The following is a 24637-nucleotide window of genomic DNA, read 5'->3' on the forward strand; positions in this document are numbered from 1 at the left end:
TGTGTCAGTGGTGTACCTTCTCTGATACCTCTGCTGAATGGAATCTCTCCTGAGGCTTGTGATATACGCAGGTTAGTCTAAGGCAAAGCACGGAATGTTGATATGTGTAGTACACATACCTGTTAGGTAAATATCTTCCTAGAGTTTTTAAGGGATGATAGAGGGACGTGGAACTTCAAGGCAGATGTGGCCCAGCAGCCACCCCCATCATCATTGTTTCTACTTCCCTTACAACCAGAGACGTCCACCTGCAGACGTGCGCCCCAGCGTGTGTCCGTTTTGTCTTCCTAGGGAGGACGAGCATGCCCTCATCCAGCAGTACTGTCAGACGCTCGGAGGGGAGTCCCCGGTCAGCCAGCCCCAGAGTCCAGCTCAGATCCTTAAGTCGGTAGAACGGGAAGAACGTGGAGAACTGGAACGGATCATTGCCGACTTGGAGGAAGAACAAAGGTGCGCCGACCTGGGAGAAGAAGCTATGTCCCCATGGGCAAAACTTCTCAAGGGAAATTCTGGAATGATACTTTCAATATGACCCCTACCCCTTCTCTCTTCAGAAGTGTTTTCTAAGAAATCCAGGTGGAGTCCAAGTTTTAGAGGAGATTGAGAAGCCAGGACATTGGCTAGATCACACACGGAGGGTTCAGGGGTGATGTCTGTTAGAACACCTGCTTGAAGCTATGGGGTTCATGCTGACTCATCTCGCTGTTAATAAATGTTTTTCCCTAAGAAGAAAGCAGGAGCCTGAGTTAAGTCTGGAGCTCGTGGGCAGTTTCAGAGAGAAGGCGATGCACACGGTAGTGATTCCGGTCTTTCCTTTTCTGCATTAGAAACCTGCAGGTGGAATATGAGCAGCTGAAGGAGCAGCACCTGAGAAGGGGTCTCCCCGTCGGGTCACCTCCAGACTCTGTTGTGTCTCCTCACCACACGTCCGAGGACTCGGAACTTATAGCAGAAGCGAAACTCCTCAGGCAGCACAAAGGCCGGCTGGAGGCTAGGATGCAGATTTTAGAAGATCACAATAAGCAGCTGGAATCTCAACTCCACCGCCTTCGCCAGCTGCTGGAGCAGGTAGAGTGCGTGGACCTCGGGTGGGGTGGGGGGGCGCCCACCCCCCCTCCCAGCCCGGCGGGCTCCCCGAGCGTGCTCCCAGTATCAGCAGAGGGGCTCACTTGCGGCCTCTCACCTCCATGCTCCACTGGCTCCAAAAGTGTGTTTGCCCCGCTTAAGATGGAATATCCCCTTCTTCTAAAACACGGAAATCTATCTCAGCTCCAAGGAAAAGACCCTGTAACATACATCTGTGTAAATTACACGTGGGAGCGCTGTGGAGATTAAGGGGAAGGAAGTCAGTGGAGCTCTTCATACTAAGCCTTTCTTCCAGTGAGCTATTTCATGAAATTCGGTAACAGATGTTTATTAATGGACAGCTATCATTTCCTAACATCAGACCATGTTTTATGGCAATTGTTTGCACACTTTCTTGACAATAAGAAATACAACTTACATTATGATGAATGCATACTTGTATGATGAATACAACATAATTGCCATAATAAAGAAATGCGATCTCTTATTTTCTATTTTACTAACTTCCTTCCTTCCTTCCTTCCTTCCTTCCTTCCTTCCTTCCTTCCTTCCTTCCTTCCTTCCTTCCTTCCTTCCTGTGTTTCTCTTTCTCTGTCCCTCCCTCCCATTTTTCATCTCTTTCTCTTTTCTTTCTTTGTGCTGGTCAGCACCTACCAAATCAATTTTATAACTCATTAGTAGATAACAGCCTACAGTTTTGAAAAACACTCTTCTTTGGGACGTAAAAGAAGCATCAAACATAGTTTTTGTCTTCTTGGTGCTTGCAAGACAAGACAGTACAATATACATCAAGATAGTATTGCACATAAAGACACAACACTGTAGAGACTTAAGTGTTTGATCACGTCCAGCAGTGAAAGAACAGGAGTCATGTCACCGAACTGTCAGGAAGATGCTCTGGTAGCAGGTGCATAGTGGGCAGAATCCCCACAGATGGGGCTAGACTTTCTCTTTCTTGAAGAATCCCTGACGTCAACACTCATGTCACCTTTTGCCTTTTTCTCTGGCCTGTGCAATGTGGGGCCCCAGGCGTGATTAGGCAGTGCCTTTCTCCAGAAAGGATTTCTCCAACCAAAGGCAGAAGCAACTTTTTCTCCAGTGATCTTCTCAAGTGTCAGAAAACCATCTTGTCACAGTTGCTGTCAGCATCTTTTAACTTGTCAGAATCATTCCAAACAGCGTGATTTCTGCCTCACCTACATAGCACTCCACAGATCTCGCCTTTCGACCATGTACTTTTCTGTATGTCTGTCGCTGTTTCAGGATGTGCGTCAGACTGTTTTAGGGAAGGCTTACTTTGTACGTCATTAGAAAACAGTAGTTCCCCTAGAGTGCCCCAAGGCCTGGCTTTCCCTAAGCCTTCTGGAATGTTTGAGTCTTCTCCAGTCCCACATTGTAAGCACTGTGAATTTGAAGTTTCTCAGTGGTGCCTGTGTGAGGGATGCATTTTCTCTTGAAATCTCTGATTTAAAATATGAAGTGTTATTGTTAACCTCATGCAGCAATAGAATCTTTGCGAAGGAAGCCGTGCTCGAAATCTTTATTTTCCATAGCCTGTTGGAGAGCTAACGGCTCTTCTGCTTCCCTCACTCCCCTCCCCTCCCCCGACTCTCTCCATCCCATTAGACAGAGCTGCCTAATGGCTCATGTGCCTTCAGAATTGCACAGTAATGCTTTTAGAGAGAGCTGATATCTAAATGGCTCTGTATACCCCAGACTGGGGACCTCTTACCTCTTCTTAATGATTTAGCATGAATGCCAGAAGTAGATGGAAAATTCACCTGACAATAAAAACTGGCAAAACCACCGGACTTCAACTAATACAAATTTAATGGAAAAATCGGCATCAGAAACATTGTAACTTCTGCATTCCCTATAGAATGGATCACACTTTCTAATTTGAGCTCATACTTGTCAGTGTATCCAGCACCATTTCCAAGCTTGTGCAGAGTGGGCTTACAAAGTGTTTACTGTGTGTCAATTCTGTTCTGAGCTCTGTGGAAACTGATCGGCCTCCTCACAAAATCCTTCCACACAGGCACTCTTTTTACCATCCCCAGTTTATAAATAAAGAATCCAAGGCACAGAGGTTTATAAAATTTGCTCAGAATTAGGTAGGTTCTGCATGGCGGAGTTTGAATTCAAGCATGTGAATCCAGAGTTGAGTCCTTACCTCTCCAGTGTTGCCTTTAAATAGTGATTTAAATAAAGAAATGAGCTGATTTTGAAATTGGATACATTTACTGTATGGGAAGCAGTGCTCCTTTTTAAAGATGAATGAAACCTTTTCTAAGTTCACTTGGTTGACATGAAAATCATGATAGAAAAATTGAGAGATGAAGCTGACACTGATAATTAAATCTCACCTTATAACTAACCAAGCTCTTCAAGGAGCCCAAACCGAGGGGGCCAGACCACCCAGTACTCAGAGTAACTACTGCTGAGCCCACCAAACTGAGGAAAACAGCTATTCTAAATGTCTGTGGCCAAAGAACTTGGTGTGATTTAATTATCCATGGAAGTCAGAAACAAAAATGTTTTCCTTAGCAGTTGTTGGAGTCCATCTGCTTAACCTCTGAATGTGATTGCAGCCTGAATCTGATTCCCGAATCAACGGTGTCTCCCCCTGGGCTTCACCTCAGCAGTCTGCCCTGAGCTACTCTCTGGATCCCGACCCTGATCCTCAGTTGCACCAAGCAGGTTGGTATCCCCAAGACCTGGCTAACCCCCCTGCTCTGCTCTGAGCTTCACCATTAGTTTGTCTTTCATTTTATTTTTTTAATTTTGTTTTAAAGTTTTATTTATTTATTTGGCAGAGAGAGAGAGCACAAGCAGGGGGAGAGGCAGGCAGAGGGAGGAGAAGCAGGCTCCCCAATGAGCAAGGAGCCTGATGTGGGGCTCGATCCCAGGACCCTGGAATCATGACCTGAGCCAAAGGCAGAAGCTTCACCCACTGAACTGCCCAGGCGCCCCTTTCATTTTAAATAGCATTCTTACCGGTGCCTTAGAGCATAAAAGAGTTTCATATTCTTTTTGTGCTCAGCTGCATACAAAGACATTTTAACAACACCCCAAAAGCAAACATTTAAAAATAATCAGCTATAATATATTTGTTTATATAATGTGTAGTAGCGGATTGAATTTTGGTGAGAGATGAAAAGAAGTGCTCTTTCCTTTTGGGATGAGCAACAATTTGTTTTTTTGCTTTGCCCTCAGAATGATTCTTTTTTTTTTTTAAATAAATTTTCCATCTCTAAAATGTATATGTGTATATATTCAGAATATAATCCTAAAGTATATTATACCTAGCATGGTTTTCTCTGCCCAGATCTGGGAACTGAATATTCTGCTTTTTCCTTGCTAGTCCGTATAGACATTGCCCCCTCTCCCCCGCTCCCAGTCTGAGGCCAAGGTCTCACCCAGCTTGTCCTTGGTCACAAAAGGGCTTGTCACTGCTGCTGGGAAGGGCTCTGTCAACCGGCATTCAGGAATGACATTTTGTTATTGATGAAATTTAAGTTCTAAAATTCTACTGAGGACCACAGATTTTAACCAAATTAATTTGTTTATAAGATATCTTTTGCTGCATTAATCAGAAGAAAACTTAAAGTATTCATATTATTTTAATTGTTTTAAATAAGTGAATTATTTTGCTATTTATTGGTTATAGAATAAAAAACATCAAAGTAAAAAGTATCTTCTAAAACACCTCTAGATTTGCGGCAGCATAAGCTAGCCCACACCAGCGTCTCCGAGAAGAAAGAAGGAAGGAAAAAGGAACTGGTAGAATTTTTTTTCTACATGAAAAAACACTTGGAATGCAAAATAATGGAATTCTAAGAAATTGAAATAATATGACCACGTTACTTATTTTTCACTCATAAATTTCCCCCGGCACATGGAATCTTCCAACAGAAACATCTAATACATTTTCTTGATATGAAATTATTTTACCAACAACTTCATACAAAAATGGTTTTGGTGTTATTCCCTAAAATTGTTGTTTTCAAGGAGAATGATTTTCACATTGATATTTTGAGGCCAGGATTAGTATTTTCTCCTGATGCTGGGTTTTGGTGGAAGGCTGGACGTTCCTTTCAGAATTTTCTGTTCTTTCTGCTGTCACAGCAGCCGAGGACCTGCTGGCTCCCCCACACGACACCAGCACGGACCTCACGGAGTTTATGGAGCAGATCAACAGTACATTTCCATCTTGCTGCCGTGAGTATGAAGGATCCCAACACCACACAATGCCGTTACCTTCCATGTCTTTTTTTCCTGGTTGGGGCTCTTCGTCTTCTTTGGTAAGATAGCAAAAACTGATAGTAAACAGGATTGAATATTATTTGGAAATAAATCGAACATTGTACATGTCAACAAAGCAAGTGGAGCTCAGCCTGGATACCTTCACGTCACTGGGCTGCAGTGATAGTCCTGCTCTTTGAGAGGTTTCCTGGTGCCTCACGGATGACAAGGTGAAGGTGAACAAAGCAAGCTTCTTTGTAAGAAGTTTCCTGTCCAGTGCAAACTCTAGTAAGAAATGGGTCACTACTTCAAAAAAGAGCTTCTAGCAGCACACCAAACAAGACAGGAAAATAACTTTTTCTGATGTAATTCCCTTTTTTTTTATGATTTTATTTTTAAGTCATCTTTACACCCAACGAGGGGCCCAAACCCACAACCCCAAGATCAAGAGTCACAGGTTCCACTGACCAAACCAGCCAGGCGCCCCCATTCTCTTTGCTTCAGACATTGTTCTCTGATGGCATCAGATTCAGTTCCGGGAGGGGATTATTTTCAGATTTTTTTTTCTCTTTTCTTTCTTTCTTCTGGTTTCTTTCCTCATGGAATCAAACAGTCCCTACGTAAAGGCCAAATAACAGAAGGCATCACAGATTATGACCCTGTGCCTTTTCCATATGAACTACCAAAAACCAGAAAATAATCAAATGAAAGCAGTCCAAATCCCAGAGGAAATTACATAATGTTATTTATTGATTTTTTTCCCCAAACTTTTTGACTTCAGCCTCTCGTCACCGCCCAGCGAGCTCTCACCAGAATCACTCGTGCTGTCTCAAACCGAAGCCGCTTACTTGCACGCATCCACACTACTTGATGTGCAGTTTGTTTTATATTTTTATTTTTTTTTTTTACTTTTTTACTGTCCATGGATGTGCAGTTTATTTTAAATAACCCTTTAAAGAAATAGGTATATATTATTATATAATTTTTAGGGTAATTTCCTCTCAAATTGATTTTTAAATCTAGGCAGCCGCTGAGGTAAGATTTTCGTACGTACATACGCTACTGTATGTACTGGATATATTGTATGTGGGAGTACATATATAGAACAGCTTCTCGTATCCCCCTGTTTCATCCTGTCCTCAGAAAATGCCATCTTAAGTGATGAAGAAAGGCATTACCAGGAAGGTAGTTAAATAAGATATTTTGACTTCATTAAAAAATATGCTTCAACTTATACAACTCTACAGTTTATAAAAACGCCATCATTAGCAGGAAGTGGAAATAGCTATCTGAAATATAGTCTTCCCTGAATTTTCAGAAGTATTTGCCTAAAGGACGTAGTACAGTTTCCACAAATGCATAAATAGATTTATATCTGGGAATGTGTCATTTTCCATTTATTATCTGTGATTATACTTCTTGAAGTTTCCTGAACTGTATTTACTATATGTCAGTCCCCACACACACTTTTTTGGCCCTCTAGAGTCTCACGAAGGCTAAAGAGGGTTGGTTGAAGCCCATATGCTTTCAGATTGTTGCCTCTATTCTTGGCTCTATAAGAGCCACAGTAGATGAGCAGGTTACATCTTTAATATTAAGGTTGGATTTTCTAGAGATTTTGATTTTGAGTCATATGTTACTTAATAGCTAGGTAAGATCTCATCATAATCACTATAAAGCCTAGAATTTCAAGATTATATTTCTAAATGAAATTACTTTTTGTTTCGGCTTAAATCCAAATACATTAATAATTAGTTAAGAACAAATTCTATAAATCAAAGCCTGTTTAGAAGTTTGCATTAAATGTCATGATGGACATGTTCAATTTGGAAGTCAGTTGGCCGTGAGAGTTAGGACGGGAAGTATGTCTAATTGAACGCTCTACAGTGACTATAGATGTGTAGTTTCCATATTAACATCTTTTATATTAAAAATTCATGATGTGTCTTTTTTTAAAGTTTGTCATAAAGCAGTGACTCTTAAATCTTTTCCATAATATATTCTTATATCTAGATATTAAAAAAGACGAATCTTATTTTAGAAGAGATAATTAAATATAAATAATAATCATAAGAATAGGGCAAAAATGAGTGAAAAAAAGAGATGAGTCTGTTTATCTCATTTTATGGCCTCCCTTAATGGGACGTATAAAATTCCTATTGGTTGGAATCTCATTAACAATTAACGGATTCATTGGTTCCTGAGAAACGTGTATACCTTCAGTGGAACCTACATGACAGGTTGCCCTCTCCACTTGTGCCCTTTTGGGTTGTGAAGGGGGGTTGTGGAGCCCTTAAGATTTCTTCATGGGACTCTGGCCCCATGTTCTCCTAAGTTTGTACATTCACAAATATTTAACATTAATTATAATTTTCCATGCATGAGTATTACTAGTCATGTGTTATTTTGAAGAGTTCAAGTATATCCCGTGTAAGAAATGATGAATCGTGTCTTTTAGAATCCTCTGAATTGTACATCTTATTATTTTTGGTTTCTGAAGTTCTATTTGGCTTTAGTCTGCTCTTGTTCATATTTATATTCTGTATTTTGCTTTGGTCAGATAAAAATCTCCAAGGTAAGAACAGCTTTCCCTAGAAATAAAGGATGAATTTACTTATTTATAAAATTGAGACACATTTTTAAAATTGCATCTAAAGTTATTAAACCTTTTAAAAATTGGTGCAGAATAGGAATAGCACCACTTAGACTTAGTGCTCAATACATGTTTCTGAATTGAATGAATGAATGAAGGGTTACATTTTCTAACCAGGAAGGTTTAATTGGTAAAGTTTCCCTAGATAGTACATAGAAGGTTTATAGGATTCATTTGCTTTGTTGCCCCTTTGAAGTTGCTCAGCTAGCAAATCTTTTAATAAACCTTTGCATTCCCAAAGCTTCCTGACCACCTTTGGAGGATTTTTCTAAGCAAATCGGATTGGCACTCTCCCAATGCCAAACCAATCCCTTGAGCCCCTGTTGCTAATGAGAACTTTAAAACTGCTTGTCACCAGCATACAATGAATTGATCTGCATGTTAATCTTGACTTTTGGTCCTTTGTGGATTAAAAATTAGCATGGTCACAAGTGAATTTACACTCCTGGCAATCCTGGAATTAAAACGAAACTGTATTCATAAATCCTAATCGCATGAATTGCCTACTTAAACATGGCATTTTTTTTGGTCTGGGTCTGTATACTGTAGCACATAACACTTTAGAATTTCTGTCTCAGATTAATATCCCAGTTGTTCCTGATCACATCCTTGAATTATGGCCTTTTAAAGTCTTCTTTTAATTATTTACATTAAGTTTCAGAGCAGATAGGAAAGCATTTTCATCTTTTCTCGACAAGGCGTTAATGAAGGGAATTTCATTGTGGTGCCCATTAACTAATGTACATACTAAAATTTTCACTGACTGCTCTAACATTTCTTTTTATGTAAATGCCTCTCAGTTTTTGCATTTATGTCATCCAAATATACAGGATACTAGTACCAAATATTTCTGGCTGACAGACCATTAAATGCTTTTAAAATTATTTTTTATCTACAGGCGTATTGTCACTGTGAATTGCCTGTGTTTATTAAACTTGAGTGACGTTCATCACAAACTCAAAACCTACTAAAATGCAAGGATTTCCTGGTTTCTTTTAGAAATAGCTTTGTGCAGTTTGTTCAGGGGAGTACTTATAGCCTTTTATTTGATACAAAGCTATAGGGGTAGGGGTGCCTGGGTGGCTCAGTTGGTTAAGCGTCCAACTCCTGATCTCACCTCGGATCCTGATCTCAGGGTCGTGAGTTCAAGCCCCGTGTTGGGTTCCACAATGGGTGCAGAGCCTACTTAAAATAAAATTAAATAAATAAATAGCTACAGGCTTAATTATGCTGATTTGGAGCAACATGGATTCTGTTTCTGGTTGGGGTTGGCTGTTATGCAGAAGAGAAATGTAGGTGTCTGCATTAATTCTAATTCTAATGCAACGGAGCTCAGTGGGAAGGACACCCACTCTTGTATTTTCCTACTGTAACTTATGTATCTGGTAGGACTAGGCTGGGTTTTAGCCTCATTCTTCCCCCAGATATGGAGGGGGCTCACACTTTCTCTCCAGGCATCATAAAGTTTCCCTTCTTGTTTCCTCTGTTTTTCTCACAAAGCACCCACTGTGTGGTCATGGATCTCTCTCTTTTTTCCCTTCAGCACAAAAAAAAAAAAAAAAAATGAGAGATGGAAGGAGTGCAACATGGTAGATGATTAGGGATGATTCTTATTTGACCCAGAACAGATGTTACCCTCCTGGGGGCGGGGAGCAGAACATCCCCCGGCCCACCTGCCTCTGCCCGCCCTCACAATGCCCACCGGATCAACTCCACTGGCCTTGCTTTCTGTAACCAGGAAGGAAGGGAGTGGCTCAGCGGCAAAGGCGAATCTGTCACCATATTCCGCCTTCTCCAGCTGGGCCCCCCCAAGGCGCAGTGATTAGCCTAAGTGCCCAAGAGTCTACCAAGGGTGAGGCCAGCCCTGTGTTTGAGGCAAGCACATTGCCACCAGTTTCCTAGGCCTTTGGGGCCAGGGTGAGCCAAGGGCGGCAGAAACTGAAGACACGTGCCCCGCCCTTTCATTTCCCTAATCACCTGTTAGTCAGAATTTGTACGTTTCAGCAAAATATGCAGAACTTGCTCTGTTCAGATACATTAACCAAATACATGGCATGGTTTCAATAGGAAATTTTGAGATTTTTTTTTCAAATCTAATGATTCACTGACGCTTCGGTGTGTACTTATTTGAGAGAGCAAGCATATGTTTTGTATATTTCGGTAGAACTTTTATATCTTAAAGGACCTACGATATGAGAAACTAGGGAAAAGAAACTAGTCTTTGTTAAAGCATCTAGCCAAAAAAAGAAGAAAAAAGAAAAGAAAGGAAGGAAGAAGGAAGGAAGGAAGGGAGGGAGGGAGGGAGGGAGGGAGAGAGAGAGGAAGGATGAAGGAAAGAAGGTAGGAAGGGAGGGAGGGAGGAAGGAGAGACCAAAACCTGTTTCTTATTTTCTTACTAGCACCCGTTTAACAGCTGGGAGCTGGGAACACCCCCCCAGTCTTGCATGCCTCAGAGGGGGAGCCAGCAAGACAACCAGAGCACCTTCAACTGATTTCTTTTGTTTTCTCTTTCAGCCAATCTCCCCAGCAGGCCACAGGTAAGAGTTAACGGGGTTGATCAGCTCAGGGGTTGTTGATTACAACCTAGAGGAAGCAGATGAGCTGCTTTTGATTTTAGTGCTAGACGTTATTCCCCATGTAAATTAGTAAACTTGCTTGACATTTAAATGTTAGTGAATTCTGTCAGTCTGGGGAAGGGGAGCCCCTCTCAAGCCAGTTCTTCCAGATGCCCCCCAATACCAAGTGCCTGATGGTGTGTGTGCTAACAGCTTTGTACTGGCCTCATGTGTTCTGTGCAGAGTCACCCTGGATAGATGTGGCCGACCACTGTTCTCCAGATTTGTACTTGAGGCGGCTATCACAGAACATTGACTTAAAAACAGTGCTGGCAGTGGCACATGAAATGATTTTGTTACTTTGAGGGGGCAGATGTGTTGATTTTACTTTTAAAAGTTTGCTGAGGAGGGGAGGGGAGGAATTTACTGAGAAAGGTCGGCAACTATACTTTTATAGTTTTCCTTACCAGGTACTCTTAGTGCTAAGGAGCCACAAGACCACAGCACATCTTTGGAGAACATTTTCTTCCCTGAATATGTTTATGAATCTTTAACCTTCTGATTGTGTCATTGTCTTAATGGCAAGAGGTGTTGGGATCTTCACGAGAAGCACAGTGGTCTTTAGAATGGTCTTTAGAATCCGGAGGGAAGAAAAGGAAATCTCAAGTCAATTAGCAGATGTGAGGTATGAGCTCAGGAGATGCGAGGTGAGAGCTCAGTGAGGAAAAGTCTTCTGATCGTGTTGTCTCAGTGAATCGGAAGCCAGGGCTTCAGCAGAGGGTGAGGACGGAAGGAGGTATCAGAGGTGTGAGGAGAGACTGGAAGATGTATGTGCCTTAGCTGCTTGGAGAGCAGGAGATGATGGACAGGGAAGTAGCGTGACTGCAAGGCAGCATTCAGCCTGACTTCTGGGGCCTGCCTATGATTTTAATGCGAGGCCATCTGCAAGGCTGTGTGTTGTCCCCTGGGCACATACAAGTTCAAAGCACAGGAACCAGAGTTGACTGGGTGTTGCATTTAACCAGAGTTGATGTTGTGGTTTGGCGAAGAGAGTGTAACAGTTCAAGGGAAGAAGCAGGGACATGCTGATAATGATTGAACCAGGCATCTAAGCTTATTGGGAAAGAAGTGATGACATGCTGGGTACAGGAGACAGAGAAAAAGGTGGGAGGAGCAATGGATTGTGCTAGCAAAGGGTGGATGGAGTTGGGGTCCTAATGGAAGTAAGTGGAAAACTAGGAGTAGTTGTCAGAAGGCAGGATGAGTGAAATTGAAGTGTTGCAGGGGTTGAGGTATTGGTGATAGTCCATGTGGGAGTTTGCATGGGTGACAAGGGTGGATCACAGGTTCACTGGAGGAGAGGAGTTCAAGGAACTGAGAGGCCAGAGTCTTGGAAGAATCATCTATGTGGGTATTGAAGTCACTAAGATTAAAACATAGTTTTAGATTGATGACAGTGAGCCATTCTTCAAAAGTAAGGGAACACGATCCAAGGGGTCCAAAGATGGCTGTATAGTCTGATGGTGGTATAGTCTGACGGCATGAGATTCAAAATTGGGTGAGGAGGGAGAGGAGGTCTGGAAAATCATAGTGTGGACCTAGAAAGCACTTGTCCAATATATGAAGAGTATAGGAGATAAAAAACAGTCACATGTGAGGAAGTTGTGGAGGAAGCTGTGTCTTTAAGGGAGATCTGGGTATTGACCAGAGCAAGCAGCTGGAGGATGCACACAGAAAATTGAAGGACGTGGATTTTAATGATGACGGATCCAGCTATTTGACATTCCTTTTAAAAGATTGATGCACTCCCCTGAGTGTGGCCCCGATTTATATCTTCTCTGGCCGATGTCCATTGGCCCTGGTCCATTAACTGTACCACTACACACCCTGAGACTAGGAGTCCTGTCTTTTGTTCCTCTTATCTGGCCTCCAGTGTAGGTCGGAGAGCAGTTAGAATTGTCAAGGGTACCCCGTCAGCCATAGACTTCCCCCAGGGAGAGATGAGGTGCTCGCACCAGCCTCATTCACTCACCCTTGGTACCTCCAGCAAGAAAAAGCCAAGTCCTCTCAATTTTAACTTAGTTTCTAGCCTGGGCAAGAGAAGTCTTCCAAACGTCGTCTATATTGGCTGCAGTGATAAAAAGCAGACTAGATGCCTTCAGCATGAGAGAGAGAGACCTCATCTCAGGAAGCAAAAGTCACAGGGGAGTAGAGGGTCCCCTTCAAACACAACAAAATGGGATTTGACTCATTCTGAAAGAAGCACTTTTATTTCTCAGAAGAGTTGACAGGTCCCTCCTACCTGTAATGTTCTGTGTAAATGTTGTTCTGACAGGACTCTTTCCCTTCCCGCAGGCAATGTGAAGTATTCATCTAGACAGCCAACATTTCCTGACTTCCAGCATTGCCAATTCCAAGTTCCATCTAATCAGAAGCTCCGTGGCTCCTTGAAACATGCTGTTGAGCGCTGACTGTGTGTTCTACTGAAGGAGTAAAACACTGACTATCCAAAGAGAAAAGGATATTTTTGTTTTTATAATAATCATATATTATTGTTTATTGTTTCCTTCTTCCCTTTCTATGCAACTGTAAATTAATGAACAGAGTGGTATTTGGAAATGGTAATACATTTGTCACTGATTAGTATACTGTATACAGCATTGGGAAAGTGGGTGGGGGCTTTCTAATATGATACCTTCTTTTTAATAACCATGACAAAAATTGCAAGAATTAGAAAACAATGTTACATTTTTACATTCCTTCATATTAACCTTGTACAATAACTTCATTTATTTTTTCCACTCTTTTACCATTACGTTTTGGTTATTTATAACTCATCAGCCACATGACCAAATAGATTTCCTTGTATTTGTTTCCATGATTTGGCCAAATTAATAAGTTCGTATGTTTCAATCAAAGATTTATGTATATGAATTAGGCTACATCTCTGTGTATACCGCTTAACTCTACTTGACGACATACGCTTCGGTTCTTTAGTGACCACTTGGATAACCACAGGAAAAGTCCTGTGGGGCCTACCTGAAATTCCCATTGGGATTTGTTTCCTGCATTTTATTTCCCTGCTCTGTGTAAGTACGTCTTGATTCCTTTATTTATTTCATGTCCCAATCTATATGCTAGAGGAGACTCCAAGCAGGATTGTAAGAATCTCAAAGATCATTTCACCAAAGGTTACCCATTTAAGTCTATTTTCGTTTTGACATAGAAACAAAACATGAGATAACATTTCCTTAGTTGCGGAGTCTTGATTTTCATCGTTAAATACACAGCAGACCTTGACTTAATTGTGCTACCAGGACACATCTTTGTCTTTAATTCCCTTTGAGGCGGATTTTATTTGTGTTTATGTATACTCAAGCCATTTGTAATTCTTGAAATTCCCAGTTGTTTTCTTTCTGACAGCAGACACAAATTTAATGCATGTTTCATTTTACCTTTTGGGTGAATGATTACATTTTTTATTACTTTTCATTTGATCAATATATTTGGAAAGGATGTTTATCAAAAGCCTATGTCACTGCTTCGTAGAGGAATGAAATTAATACTTAGATGGTGGTACCCCTCCCTGTACCTCTGAGTGCATTCAGTTAGACGTTTGGTTCAGCTTCTGATTTAACATTTAATTGATTAGTTGAAACATGTTATGTAACCACCAAATGTAGAGAAACCAAAAAAAAAAAAAAAAAAGTGAAAATAATGTGTTTTGATTCAAGCATACATGCATTTAAAACATCAGGACGTTTTAACTTTGGGTTCTCTTGACCTGGGTTTGGCCAGACGGAGGCTTAAAGTTAGAAATTGCTGTTCTTTTAGAATAGGTTGGGTGGGTTGGGGGGCAAGGGTGTCTATTTGCAGCATAGATATTTTGAGAAGAAAATTGTTTTATATAAGAGGAAAGCCATGACCACCTTTCTACCTCAGACCCATCTTCCTCCATTGTGTTGGAGAGAGCTTTATGCCGCTGCAGTCTGCAAAATCTAGAGCTTTCATCAGGCCACATCAAACCCAAGAAAAGCACCTATTTAAAGAAAAAAAAAACTTTCCCTGAACTCTGAACTACAAGTTGTAGATTTGGTGTCTTCCTTGTTCTTACTTTGAAAAAATATGTATTCATTTTTCTTCCGCTTGTAATTGTGTGCAACAGGTCTTCTCTCTGCTATTAAGGAAAAGCTACAGAAAACACTACATTGTAACCTTCTAAGTAATAATAAAAAAGAAATATATCACAGTAACAACAAGGGGAAATAAGTATGTAGTTCTTTTGATATATGTGGTAAAGAACTAATCATAGACTATCATCTAATCTGGTTACATGTTGTATTTTTCATCCTGAATAAAAGTAATTTTAACACAAGATGACTTTGATATTCTTCAGCTGTGTTCATTGATAGAATCTGAGCTTTGAGTGTACATTTATGAAAATAAAATATAAAAAGAGCCTGTATACTGATAAATCTGCATGTTTTCCTCTACTTTCTCTTCTACCGACTAAGACATCGCTCTTCGTGTTCTCATTGTCTCATTCTTCCTCTGTGTCCCTCTCTTCTCTCATTTATATAATTCTCAATTTCCTTTACAAATAGAAAGCTCATCGATAGGGAAAAAATAATGTTGGATGTTAAGAACATGTCCGTGAAGCCCTATTTGGCTTCTGTTTTAGTAACTTAAATGCTGTCAGTATTTACTTGATTACTCTTCCAAATCCACTTTTAGCCTCATGCCCTTAAATAATGTGCTTTTTACATGTGCACTGAATTTTAACCATTCTGGTAGTGGGTTTAATCCCTTCCTGAAGCCATCCCATGGAAAATAGTGCTGAGAATTGTATTAGTTGATTCTGAAAGTAAAAGCTCTCTATGACATAGGAAAATCCCCAAACATGTAATTTGTTAAAATAAAATGGGTATATTCTAATGAACATACATTTCAAACATCTTATCTACCCCAAAGTAATAGTCACATTAAATATTCCTAAGGAAACAATTGTTGAATTCCAGTGACCTACTGAGTAGATAGTTGAAATAGAAGTGAGAACAGAAAAAAAGTTTTGTTTTTACAGTAAGCCTTCAGCTTGTTACTTCTCTCTATCATTGAGATTATATGAACTTTTTTTAAAGGGTTTATTTACGTAAGAGAGAGCACATGAGTGGGGGGGAGGGGCAGAGGGGGAGGGAGAGAGAATCTCAAGCAGACTCCCCCCTGAGCGGGGAGCCCAAAGCAGGGTTGATCTCACGACCCTGAGATCATGACCTGAGCTGAAACCAAGGGACAACCGACTGAGCCACCCAGGCGCCCCTATGTGTACATTTTTAAAGAATGTAGATTGCTCTTGGATTTCTCCCTGCCCACCCACTCCCCCATTCAACTGTTTCAGTCAACCAACTTTTTCAGAGGCCTTTCTGAATTCATTAGTTGAAAATTTAATGTAAATACAGTAAAACACCACTAACACCACACCACCCAGCTTTATAGGTAGGATCTAAAAACTTCATTGCCGTGCAAAATCAGCTAGTGTTTTGGTGAGGTTCATTAAGTGGTAAGAGTGAGCCCTTGAAGGAGGCCAAGGGCCAATCTCATTCATGCTATGTCCATTTCCCGGGGGTAGGAGTTTTCTGTTGGCATAATAATTGGAACGGCAACCAGAAAACCTCAATGAGAAGCATGCATGTCTTTAGCTCATGGGATGTGAGGTTCAGTTGATCTCAGCAGGACTCCTCTGCTCACAGCTGGACTTGCTTGGATGTCTTCGGTTAGCTGGCTGTTGAGGGGTGTGGGTGGCCAGACTGGGTGGTTGCAGCAACCTGGCTGTGTTCTTTCACTCACTGGGGAGCTGACTAGTTATGTTCTCCTACACTGGCCCATGCTGGGTTGCAAATGGAGGACTTTGCTGAGAACTGGCACACCACCACTCCTAAATCCTGTTAGTCAACTTGATTTTACCTCTTTTATGAGAGTAACGGCAAAGTCACCGAGGGTGTGGCTATAGAGAGGGGCCATCAGGTTTCACAGTAGGAACTTCGAGGGAGGTAAAGGGGCACTTAGGCCAAAATACCAAAGTGTCCATTTCCTTGGGCATTATGTCCACTGTGTCAATGGAATGGGAAGGGGGTGGACCTTTTACAAGGCTTTCTTTGAAAACAAAGGTCAAGATCAGTCCCTCCTCCCAGGCTACCAATCCAATTTCAGAAAGAGACGCAAGTCAGAAAACTTGACATGTCTCTGCCCAAAACTCTATTATGAGAGGGAGGAGACCTCACGACTGATACTAATATTAGAAAAATAAAAAATAAAAACAAAACAGAAAAAAACCTAGGTGAAAAATGGAATAGAAGGGATATTATTTTTACCTGCTCAGGTTTGTTCAAACGGAATTGTTAATTTTTCATTGGAAGACCACACAATACATAGGGGGTCTTCACTTTGACCAAATGAGTAGGCACATGTGATACTGTGTCCCTGCCAAGCATTTGTTTAGAAACATGTAATTTATTTGCATTTTCCATAAAGGTAACCAAGCTGGCACTAACCTCTCATTTTGAAGGCATTCCAATTGGTGCCATAGTTTCATATTTTAGAATATTTGCAGAGCATGCTCTGCTCAGACAGGCTTTTACAGACAGCTTATTTTTTGGGTACTCTTTGGAGTTTTGTATGTGGGTAATTAGGAAAAATTAATTGACAGTTTGCCCTCAGCCTAGCTCTGTCCTCTTCCAGAAAGCACAAATGTTGAATTTGTAATTAAATGAGATGAGTTCCCAGGCTGCCTTGGATGTAATTACAATTAGTTCCTGATATTACTTTTTTAAGACCACTTTTCAGAAGTATTAAAATACTGATTTTTAAATTTTTGCTTCAAATCAATTATTTTTTTAATTTACATAACATAAAATGACATTGTAAAATTGTTGGAAAGAATTGAGTCATTCTAGTGTATATCTGACCCAAGTGAACCCATCAAAATCTAGAACAGTCTCATTATTATACCTTGTGAATCTCCTGAGCCATGTTTACTGCTTGGTAAATTGTGGACAGCCACACACAACAGCAGGGATGTCTAGGGGTACACTTCCAAAAGCTCACCCCCACCCACACAATCTTCTTGTATCCCATTCTCCTCTCCTCACTTCCTCCCCCACCAAGCAGGTTTATCTTGTCAAGGATGCCTAGAATAAGGTGCTGCTTAGTGTAAAACAAAAAGCTGGCTGGATGCTATCTCCCCAAAACATCAATGATGAGTTAATACAATGAAAAAGGTAAAGAAGAATCTTAGGATTAACCACGGATCAAAATTTTGCCTTGGCTTGAAATTTAGTGCCTATAACTGCATTAAACACAACATCTCCATGTGCCTGGGATGTGCGAGGAGGGGCTGCTCAAGCTGGCAAAAGCAGAATGAGGGAATGAATCCATGCCTGGGGGCTCCTGATCTGGTGGGAAGCCCATCATAAACAAGTGGTTCCAATAATAGTAACGGGAGCTGGAAGGAGATTGATAGGTCCCTATAAGAACATGTAGTCCATTCTGGACCCCACAGGGTGTGTATCCAAATATAGAGATACAGTTCAAGAAAAACATAGGAAATTCACCACCCCCTACAGAGAAGCACATCCCAGTAACCTCACTGGGATGTTTCAGTGCACTTACTAGTGACGTTAGACTCCTAAGCCGACATCGCAATGATCACTAAAAACGCGCTGGACGTAGCAGCATTTCCCCAGTAAAAGGATTCCCTAGTTAAATATTTTCGGAAACACTGTAGGCTCTAATGCCCTTTAAAGCTTCACAGTGCACAGGAACATGTTAAAAGCTTTTAGAAATCCTGAAGTAAAGAATGGCGCCTGTGTGTCACTCTGCATTTCTAAAGCATTTTACAACAGAACCCTTTCGAGCCTTACCTATTCACATCCTGCAGTGTATGCTTGGGTGCTCAATTAATGTTGTAAATTTTAATCTTGCACCTATGCATGGGTAGTGATCCCATGCAATCTAGAGAAGTGATAGGTGAATAGTAAAAGAATTAGTATTAAATCAAGAAAGTAACCTTGTGTGACAACCACATATTCCTACCATTACGGGGATATGCTAAAGCATGTGTGAGAATCAAGACAGTTTGCCCTCAGCTTAGCTCTACCCTGGGCTCAGGAAACCTAAAATTTCTAGAGGAAAATGATTTCTGTTTCTAAAATCCATGCCTTCCTGGATGAGCCATGCACACACTAAACCAGGCATGAATTACAGAACAACAGCCCACGGCTGGGCTATCCAAATACCACTTCCTAAGAACCCATTTTTTAATTTATTTACTTAATTAATAATGGGGATTTCTGGGGCGCCTGGGTGGCTCAGTCAGTTAAGCGTCTGTCTTCAACTCAGGTCATAATCCCAGGGTCCTGGAATCGAGCCCCCACCTCAGGCACCCTGCTCAGTGGGGAGCCTGCTTCTCCCTCTCCCTCTGACCCTCCCCCCTGCTCATGCTGTCCTGTGCCCGCATGCTGTCCTGTGCACATGCGGGCACCCTCTATCTCTGTCTCTCTCAAATGAATAAATAAAAATCTTTTTAAAAAATGGGGATTTCTGGTTTCTGCTAAAACTGACCAAAATGTTATCCAATCACCATGTGGTTGTCATGTAGTACGTAGAGTTATAAATACCATTTATTGTCTCTCCTCCAATAGCCCCTTTCTTTTGAAGTCTGGATCTTTTGCACGCAGGTAAAAACTCTCATTCGCCCCCACCCAGATCTATGTGTAAGGTTCCATAGCTCTATCATCAATCTATCTATCTATCATCTATCTATCTATCTATCTATCTATCTATCTATCTATCTATCTATCTATCAATCATCTATCTATCTATATATCAACAAAACAATGCTCTAGTTTGTCACCACCTATTTGAATTATTGCCCAACTCTATTCCTTTAGTATATTGAGCAAACAGTGCTGTAAATTGTCACAATCTGTTTGAATTATTCTTTTTTTAAAAAGATTTTATTTCTTTATTTGAGAGAGAGAGAGAGAGAGAAAGTATTAGTGAGCCCAAACAGGGTGGGGAGGGGCAGAGGGACATGGAGAAGCAGACTCCCCACCAAGCAGAGACGCAGGGCTCGATCCCAACCTGAGCCAAAGGCAGATGCTTAACCAACTAAGCCACCCAGGTGCTCCTATTTTGTTTTTTTTAAAGATTCCACTCATTTATCTGAGTGAGAGAGAGAGGGAGAGGGAGCACGAGAGAGAGCAAGCACCAGAGGGGGGAGAGGCAGACGGAAAGGGAGAAGCAGGCTCCCCACCGAGCAGGGAGCCCGATACAGCACTGGATCCGAGGACCCTGGGATCATGACCTGAGCCGAAGGCAGAGGCTTAACCAACTGAGCCACCCCAGTGCCCTCCTGTTTGAATTATTTTTTAAATCTATTCATTTAGTGTATTAAGTAAACACACACTGATTATTAATTTCATTTCCCACATTTTACTGAAAATAATAAAAGGAGTCTTAAATAGTGGTTATTAGAACTGTGCCCTGTGAATGTGAACAGATCCTTTTGAGATTAGATATCAAGCATCAGGGCTCCTGGGTTTTATCTCCCATGAATACATTGTTTACGTGGCATTTCTGAATCAGAACAGTTTAGAGCCAAACCCACGAACAGAGGGACTAGAGGATACGCCACTGCAATTGGCCTAGGCTCGAAGACTAATGAGTTAACTAAGTCAGTCTTCATCAGTTTTTGAAAGGATAAACACAGCTAGATGATAGAGCATTAAATTGTGGTCCTTATACCACCTTCTTCAGAATCATCGGGAGTCTGATTAGGCCCTTACCAGAGCTGCTGAATGAAGCTCTCCAGCCCACGCTCAGGAATCTGTTCCATAGGCCTGCTGGTTCCCCAAATAACCAGTTTCTAAGACCAAGTTGAGGGCTTTTTTGTTTGTCTTGGTAAAAGTAGTAAGAGAGAATACTACTTGACAGCATTTTCGTAGTGTCTCCAAAGGGAAAGGGCTTGGTTAGGACTGCAGAACGGGGATAATATAATAGTTTAGGATTGGTAGGCATAGCAAGGGGAACATTCGGAGGCCAGGTTTTGAAGAATGTGGGGGAATACAGTGGTTTGATGCTGTCTGCTGAAGAACTGACTAGTTTGATTTCACATAACTGGGTTTTTCAAGATGTTTCTGGAACAAACCATGAAGTTATAATGCAACCATAATGATGAAGACAGAGGAACACTAAAACTATGTTAGTGAAGACAATGGAATTCTAAACTCGTGATGTAGACAAAGTTGAGTGGGCGTAGGTACGCTTGGTTCCCAGCTTCTTCAGCCCGAGCTGAAGGATGACAGATCATTAATATCTGGGAACATGATCAAGCCACAACCTCACCACAATCTGAGGTGTCATGTTCCCAGTGTGATCATCTCACCTGCCGTTGAGTGTCCGTTTTCCTGTTCTTTTTGCCGAATGATCCTTCATTAGATCATTAGATGGGACCGCAGCTACGCAAAGTGCGCAAAGCTCTGGAGATCACAGATCTCAGCACTGCGGCTCAGACAAAGAGCAGGACCAGGCTTCCGATCAGGGTTTGCGTCCGACTTTTCAGCCAGGAAGTATGAGCACCCAAACTAAACTCAGAGACCCGTCTGATGAGTCTGCAGAAATAGATACGGAGTTACTAGCAAAAATCTTTTTAAATCTTTTGTAATTTCTTTGTTTGCATCCTGGATTCTCTTAGTAATATTTTAGATACCAAAAAGGTCTATGGAGCTGTAATCACAATATCCTTTCTCTAAGATAGCACCTGTTCCCTTTAGAGGTCGATATTACTTGGCAGCTCTATTCTGAACCATCTGTTATTTTCTCTGTTTCAGTGTTAAGATCTATCCCATCAACAAACAAAAGTAAGTCTTGATTTTCTAAAGTAGTTCCTAGCATATCTATTCAAGGGCCTAGACAGTTCACAAACAGATGTTAGACAGTCATAAGTGCCTCCTTCTTAAAGATAATGGAAGAAGAGGAGCAGGATTCAAAGCATTATAATGATGTATAGAAATATGTCAGGGAGAAAAGAATAAGATTTTGTAGGAGGTAAGCCTACTTGCAGAGAGACGTTCATTTTCAATGAGCAACAATGAATTTGCCCCAAGAGAGACTCCAGTTTAAAGAAGATGCTAAAAAAGGAGTTGATAGAGGCCCCCCCTCGTTTAGCTCTTGTGGCCAGTGCCCTTAGCAAGGTGAGTAGACTTTTGCCACCAGATCAAGAGAGAAACTGTAGTACACTTGGGCCCTGGTGATGCACAAAAAGCTGAGTCAGAACACCCAGGCCTTGTTCAAATCTCTCATATGATATAGAATTAGACAAACGTGTGGTAATTAGGTAGGCCCAGAGTGGGAGGTTTTTGAAGAGTTCATTGTCACTCAAGAAAGAAGTGTTTGTGCTTAGATTCCCGAGGGGGCTGGCTACTGAGGATCTGGTTGAGTCATACAAAGATGTAGAGATTCAGAACAGCCAGAAACTGCAGTAGCCAGTGAGATTCTAGAACCCTCTCCATCTCTCCGTTCCTGCCCTGGGAAAGTTCGGCAAGGCCAAGCCTGTTAAGAGAAAGAAATTTACCTTCTCGGGATAAATCTTGTTCCAGGTGATGGACTTGACTTTGACAAAACTGTTAGGTTCTCTTTGGAAATCTTATGCTGCCTCTGAGCTAAAACAGTAAGCCGAGGGATGGCATCAAGCATAGAGCTCACCCCACCTCAAGCACACAAAAATGGTCATTCACATATTGAATAAGAAGCGAATCATGAGGAAATTTAGGTCCTAGAGTTGGTGGTTTGAAGAACTTATGAAAAGTAGGAGGGAGCTTTCATAGTACTTTTGGCCATACCAATCAGGTATATTGTGGATTTGTCAAGGAGAAGGCAAACAATTATTGATTACTTTGACCTAAAGGGACACCAAAACAAGCAGAACACAGATATACTAGTGTACAATGGGAGCCCCAGGAGCCACTAAAAGAAAATAGTATTTGGGTTCGGTAACTGCAGGGAAGCAGGGAGTATCATGGCCTGGACAAACATCTATTCTACCCCCAGACTATTAACAGTGATGATACCAGTGTTAAAGGAAAGCTGAAAGGTATATGAGTCCTTTATTAGACTTTTGGCTATGGGTCGTAGTTGTAGTTCACCTTTAACTCGGGCTAAGAAGCTATCATGCGAGTTTGGGTTGACATTTAGACGGGGCAGTCTTAACCCTGACGGTTAAGCCCCAGGAACGCTATCTATCTGAGAAGACCATGCCCGCAAGAAGTCTGGTGTCTCCTTCAGATCTGCAATGTGGGCTTGATTCAGATACACTGACATTGGTAAGTCACTGTTCAAATTAGCTATGCCATTAGGATGAATAGGGGGCCTGCAGGTATTTCAAGAAAAGAACTATTAGCATATTTAGCCTGGCAATTCAATTTGCACAGTAAACTACTCTTTATGAAGTTAGCAGGTGCGCGTGTTCATTAAGGGGGGAAACATGTTCCTTGCTTAGAGACCCCAGGGCAACAGTTATGGACTGGGACACAGGGAGTGTGTGAGGATTATTAGAGACCCCCATCACCTGAGTATTCGAATAGTTCTGTGTTCTGTTTTAATACAGTCTAATAGTCCACTCCAAAGGCAAGGTTGTGTAACTGGTGGGATTTCAGCTAGATATTGCTGCACCTGTATCAATAAAAAATTTGCAAGGTTTCCCTTTATTATTTAAAGAAATTCCTCCTCGTACGTTTGAAGCTAACACAGCTCCCGCTCGGAGCACCTGCACTGATCATGCCCTACATTTTGCTCCTGTAGATTCTTGGCTAACACAAGATCATTCTTTTTCTAATGCATTTTTATTTACAGTAACATTTTGTTTACGCTTTACGTCTTCACAAAAGATGGCCTTTTCCCACATAGACTGACTGGGGTGGGATCGTCTAGCCAATTTTTTATGTTTTTGTTTTCTGTGAAGCCACATATTCACCCCGAGTCTTATCCTGGGTGTGTTCTAAGTCTTTTTCAAAATATTCAGCAAAGTATTGAAGGCCCGCTAATGGGGTTATTAACCATTCAAGTTTTTGCTCTTATATTAAATTCCCTCTTTCTAGCTTAAGACTATTAACAAAAAGTGAGAAGAAAGCTGGGATCACATCTGCCTCAAGATCTACTTCTAAATTTTGCCTAAAAGTAGTAAACAGCCTGTTCTCGAAGTGCCAGATGAACTCATCCTTGCTTTGGTTGTGAGACTGTATCCTAGCCCAATCAATCTATTCTCACCGGAAAATCTTTGGGGATAGTCACCAGAAGACTGTGCCCAGCATTTCTGTCTTTTCCAAACCTCTCCAGATCCCTACGTAATTAGGGCTCTTTTCAGTTGCTCTCGACATCTTCCCAATCTACCCTATTCTCCTAATTTGCTGCATCTGAGTACCCACTAATGCATTAACTAATTAGTATAAATCTGGACGCCTTGGACTGTTGGTTTTTAAAAGCTCTCCTGCATTCCTCTGCAAATGTCCTTCCATCTTTTGGAGGTTTGGAAACTATTTGACAATGGCTCTCAGCCCAGAGTGAGACCTGGGCTTAAAACCAAGTGTAAGAGGTTTTTCCTGCTCTGAGTGCGCTTTAAGAGTTAATTGAGCTTTGGGGGCTTTCCGACCAGCCGGGCAGCAAGGGCAGCGCCAGAGGGAGAGATCTGATGGAGGAGAGCGAAGGTGTGTTGAATGGTGGAAAAGGAAGAACAAGATAAAGGTGATTATGTTCATCTTGTGATACAAGGAAATCCAAGGGGGAGATAACTTCACGTTTTTCACATTTTCTTTTGCTTTGGTTGAAAGTTTTCTTAAGGAAACAATTTTGGATCTGAATTTCTTTTAGATATTTCCTTATACCAAGTTTGCAGATGGTGGATGCTTGCACGGTTGTTCCCTTTCTGTTTCTAAGGTGTCTCTCCAATGATTCTACCGGAAGTTCCCCTAAGTGACTATTGTGACTAAATTATCCTTGGTGAATTGTGTCACTTAGAAAGCAAAGTTCATGATTTGGAGCTGGAGTG

At 41.4% G+C, this 24637-nt stretch overlaps 1 protein-coding gene across 12 annotated transcripts in view; it reads left to right on the forward strand.

The window, feature by feature from the left end:
* UTRN (utrophin) overlaps positions 1–14916 on the forward strand; it is a 486188-nt gene extending 471272 nt beyond the window's left edge. For 8 of the 12 annotated variants that reach the window (XM_087865550.1, XM_087865558.1, XM_087865551.1 and 5 more), the window contains 6 exons: positions 292–450; positions 828–1068; positions 3678–3786; positions 5188–5307; positions 10499–10521; positions 12895–14916. In XM_087865550.1, coding sequence (XP_087721676.1) covers positions 292–450; positions 828–1068; positions 3678–3786; positions 5188–5307; positions 10499–10521; positions 12895–12903 — 661 coding nt within the window. In that variant the 3' untranslated portion in view covers positions 12904–14916. The remainder of the gene's footprint in view (positions 1–291; positions 451–827; positions 1069–3677; positions 3787–5187; positions 5308–10498; positions 10522–12894) is intronic. The other 4 variants (XM_087865561.1, XM_087865553.1, XM_087865557.1 and 1 more) reach the window with 2 other exon arrangements.
* The last annotated feature ends 9721 nt before the right edge of the window (positions 14917–24637 follow it).

This window comes from Ursus americanus, chromosome 11 (genome assembly GCF_024610735.1).
Source record: "Ursus americanus isolate L20-20 chromosome 11, mUrsAme1.1.p, whole genome shotgun sequence".
Taxonomy (NCBI): Eukaryota; Metazoa; Chordata; class Mammalia; order Carnivora; family Ursidae; genus Ursus; species Ursus americanus.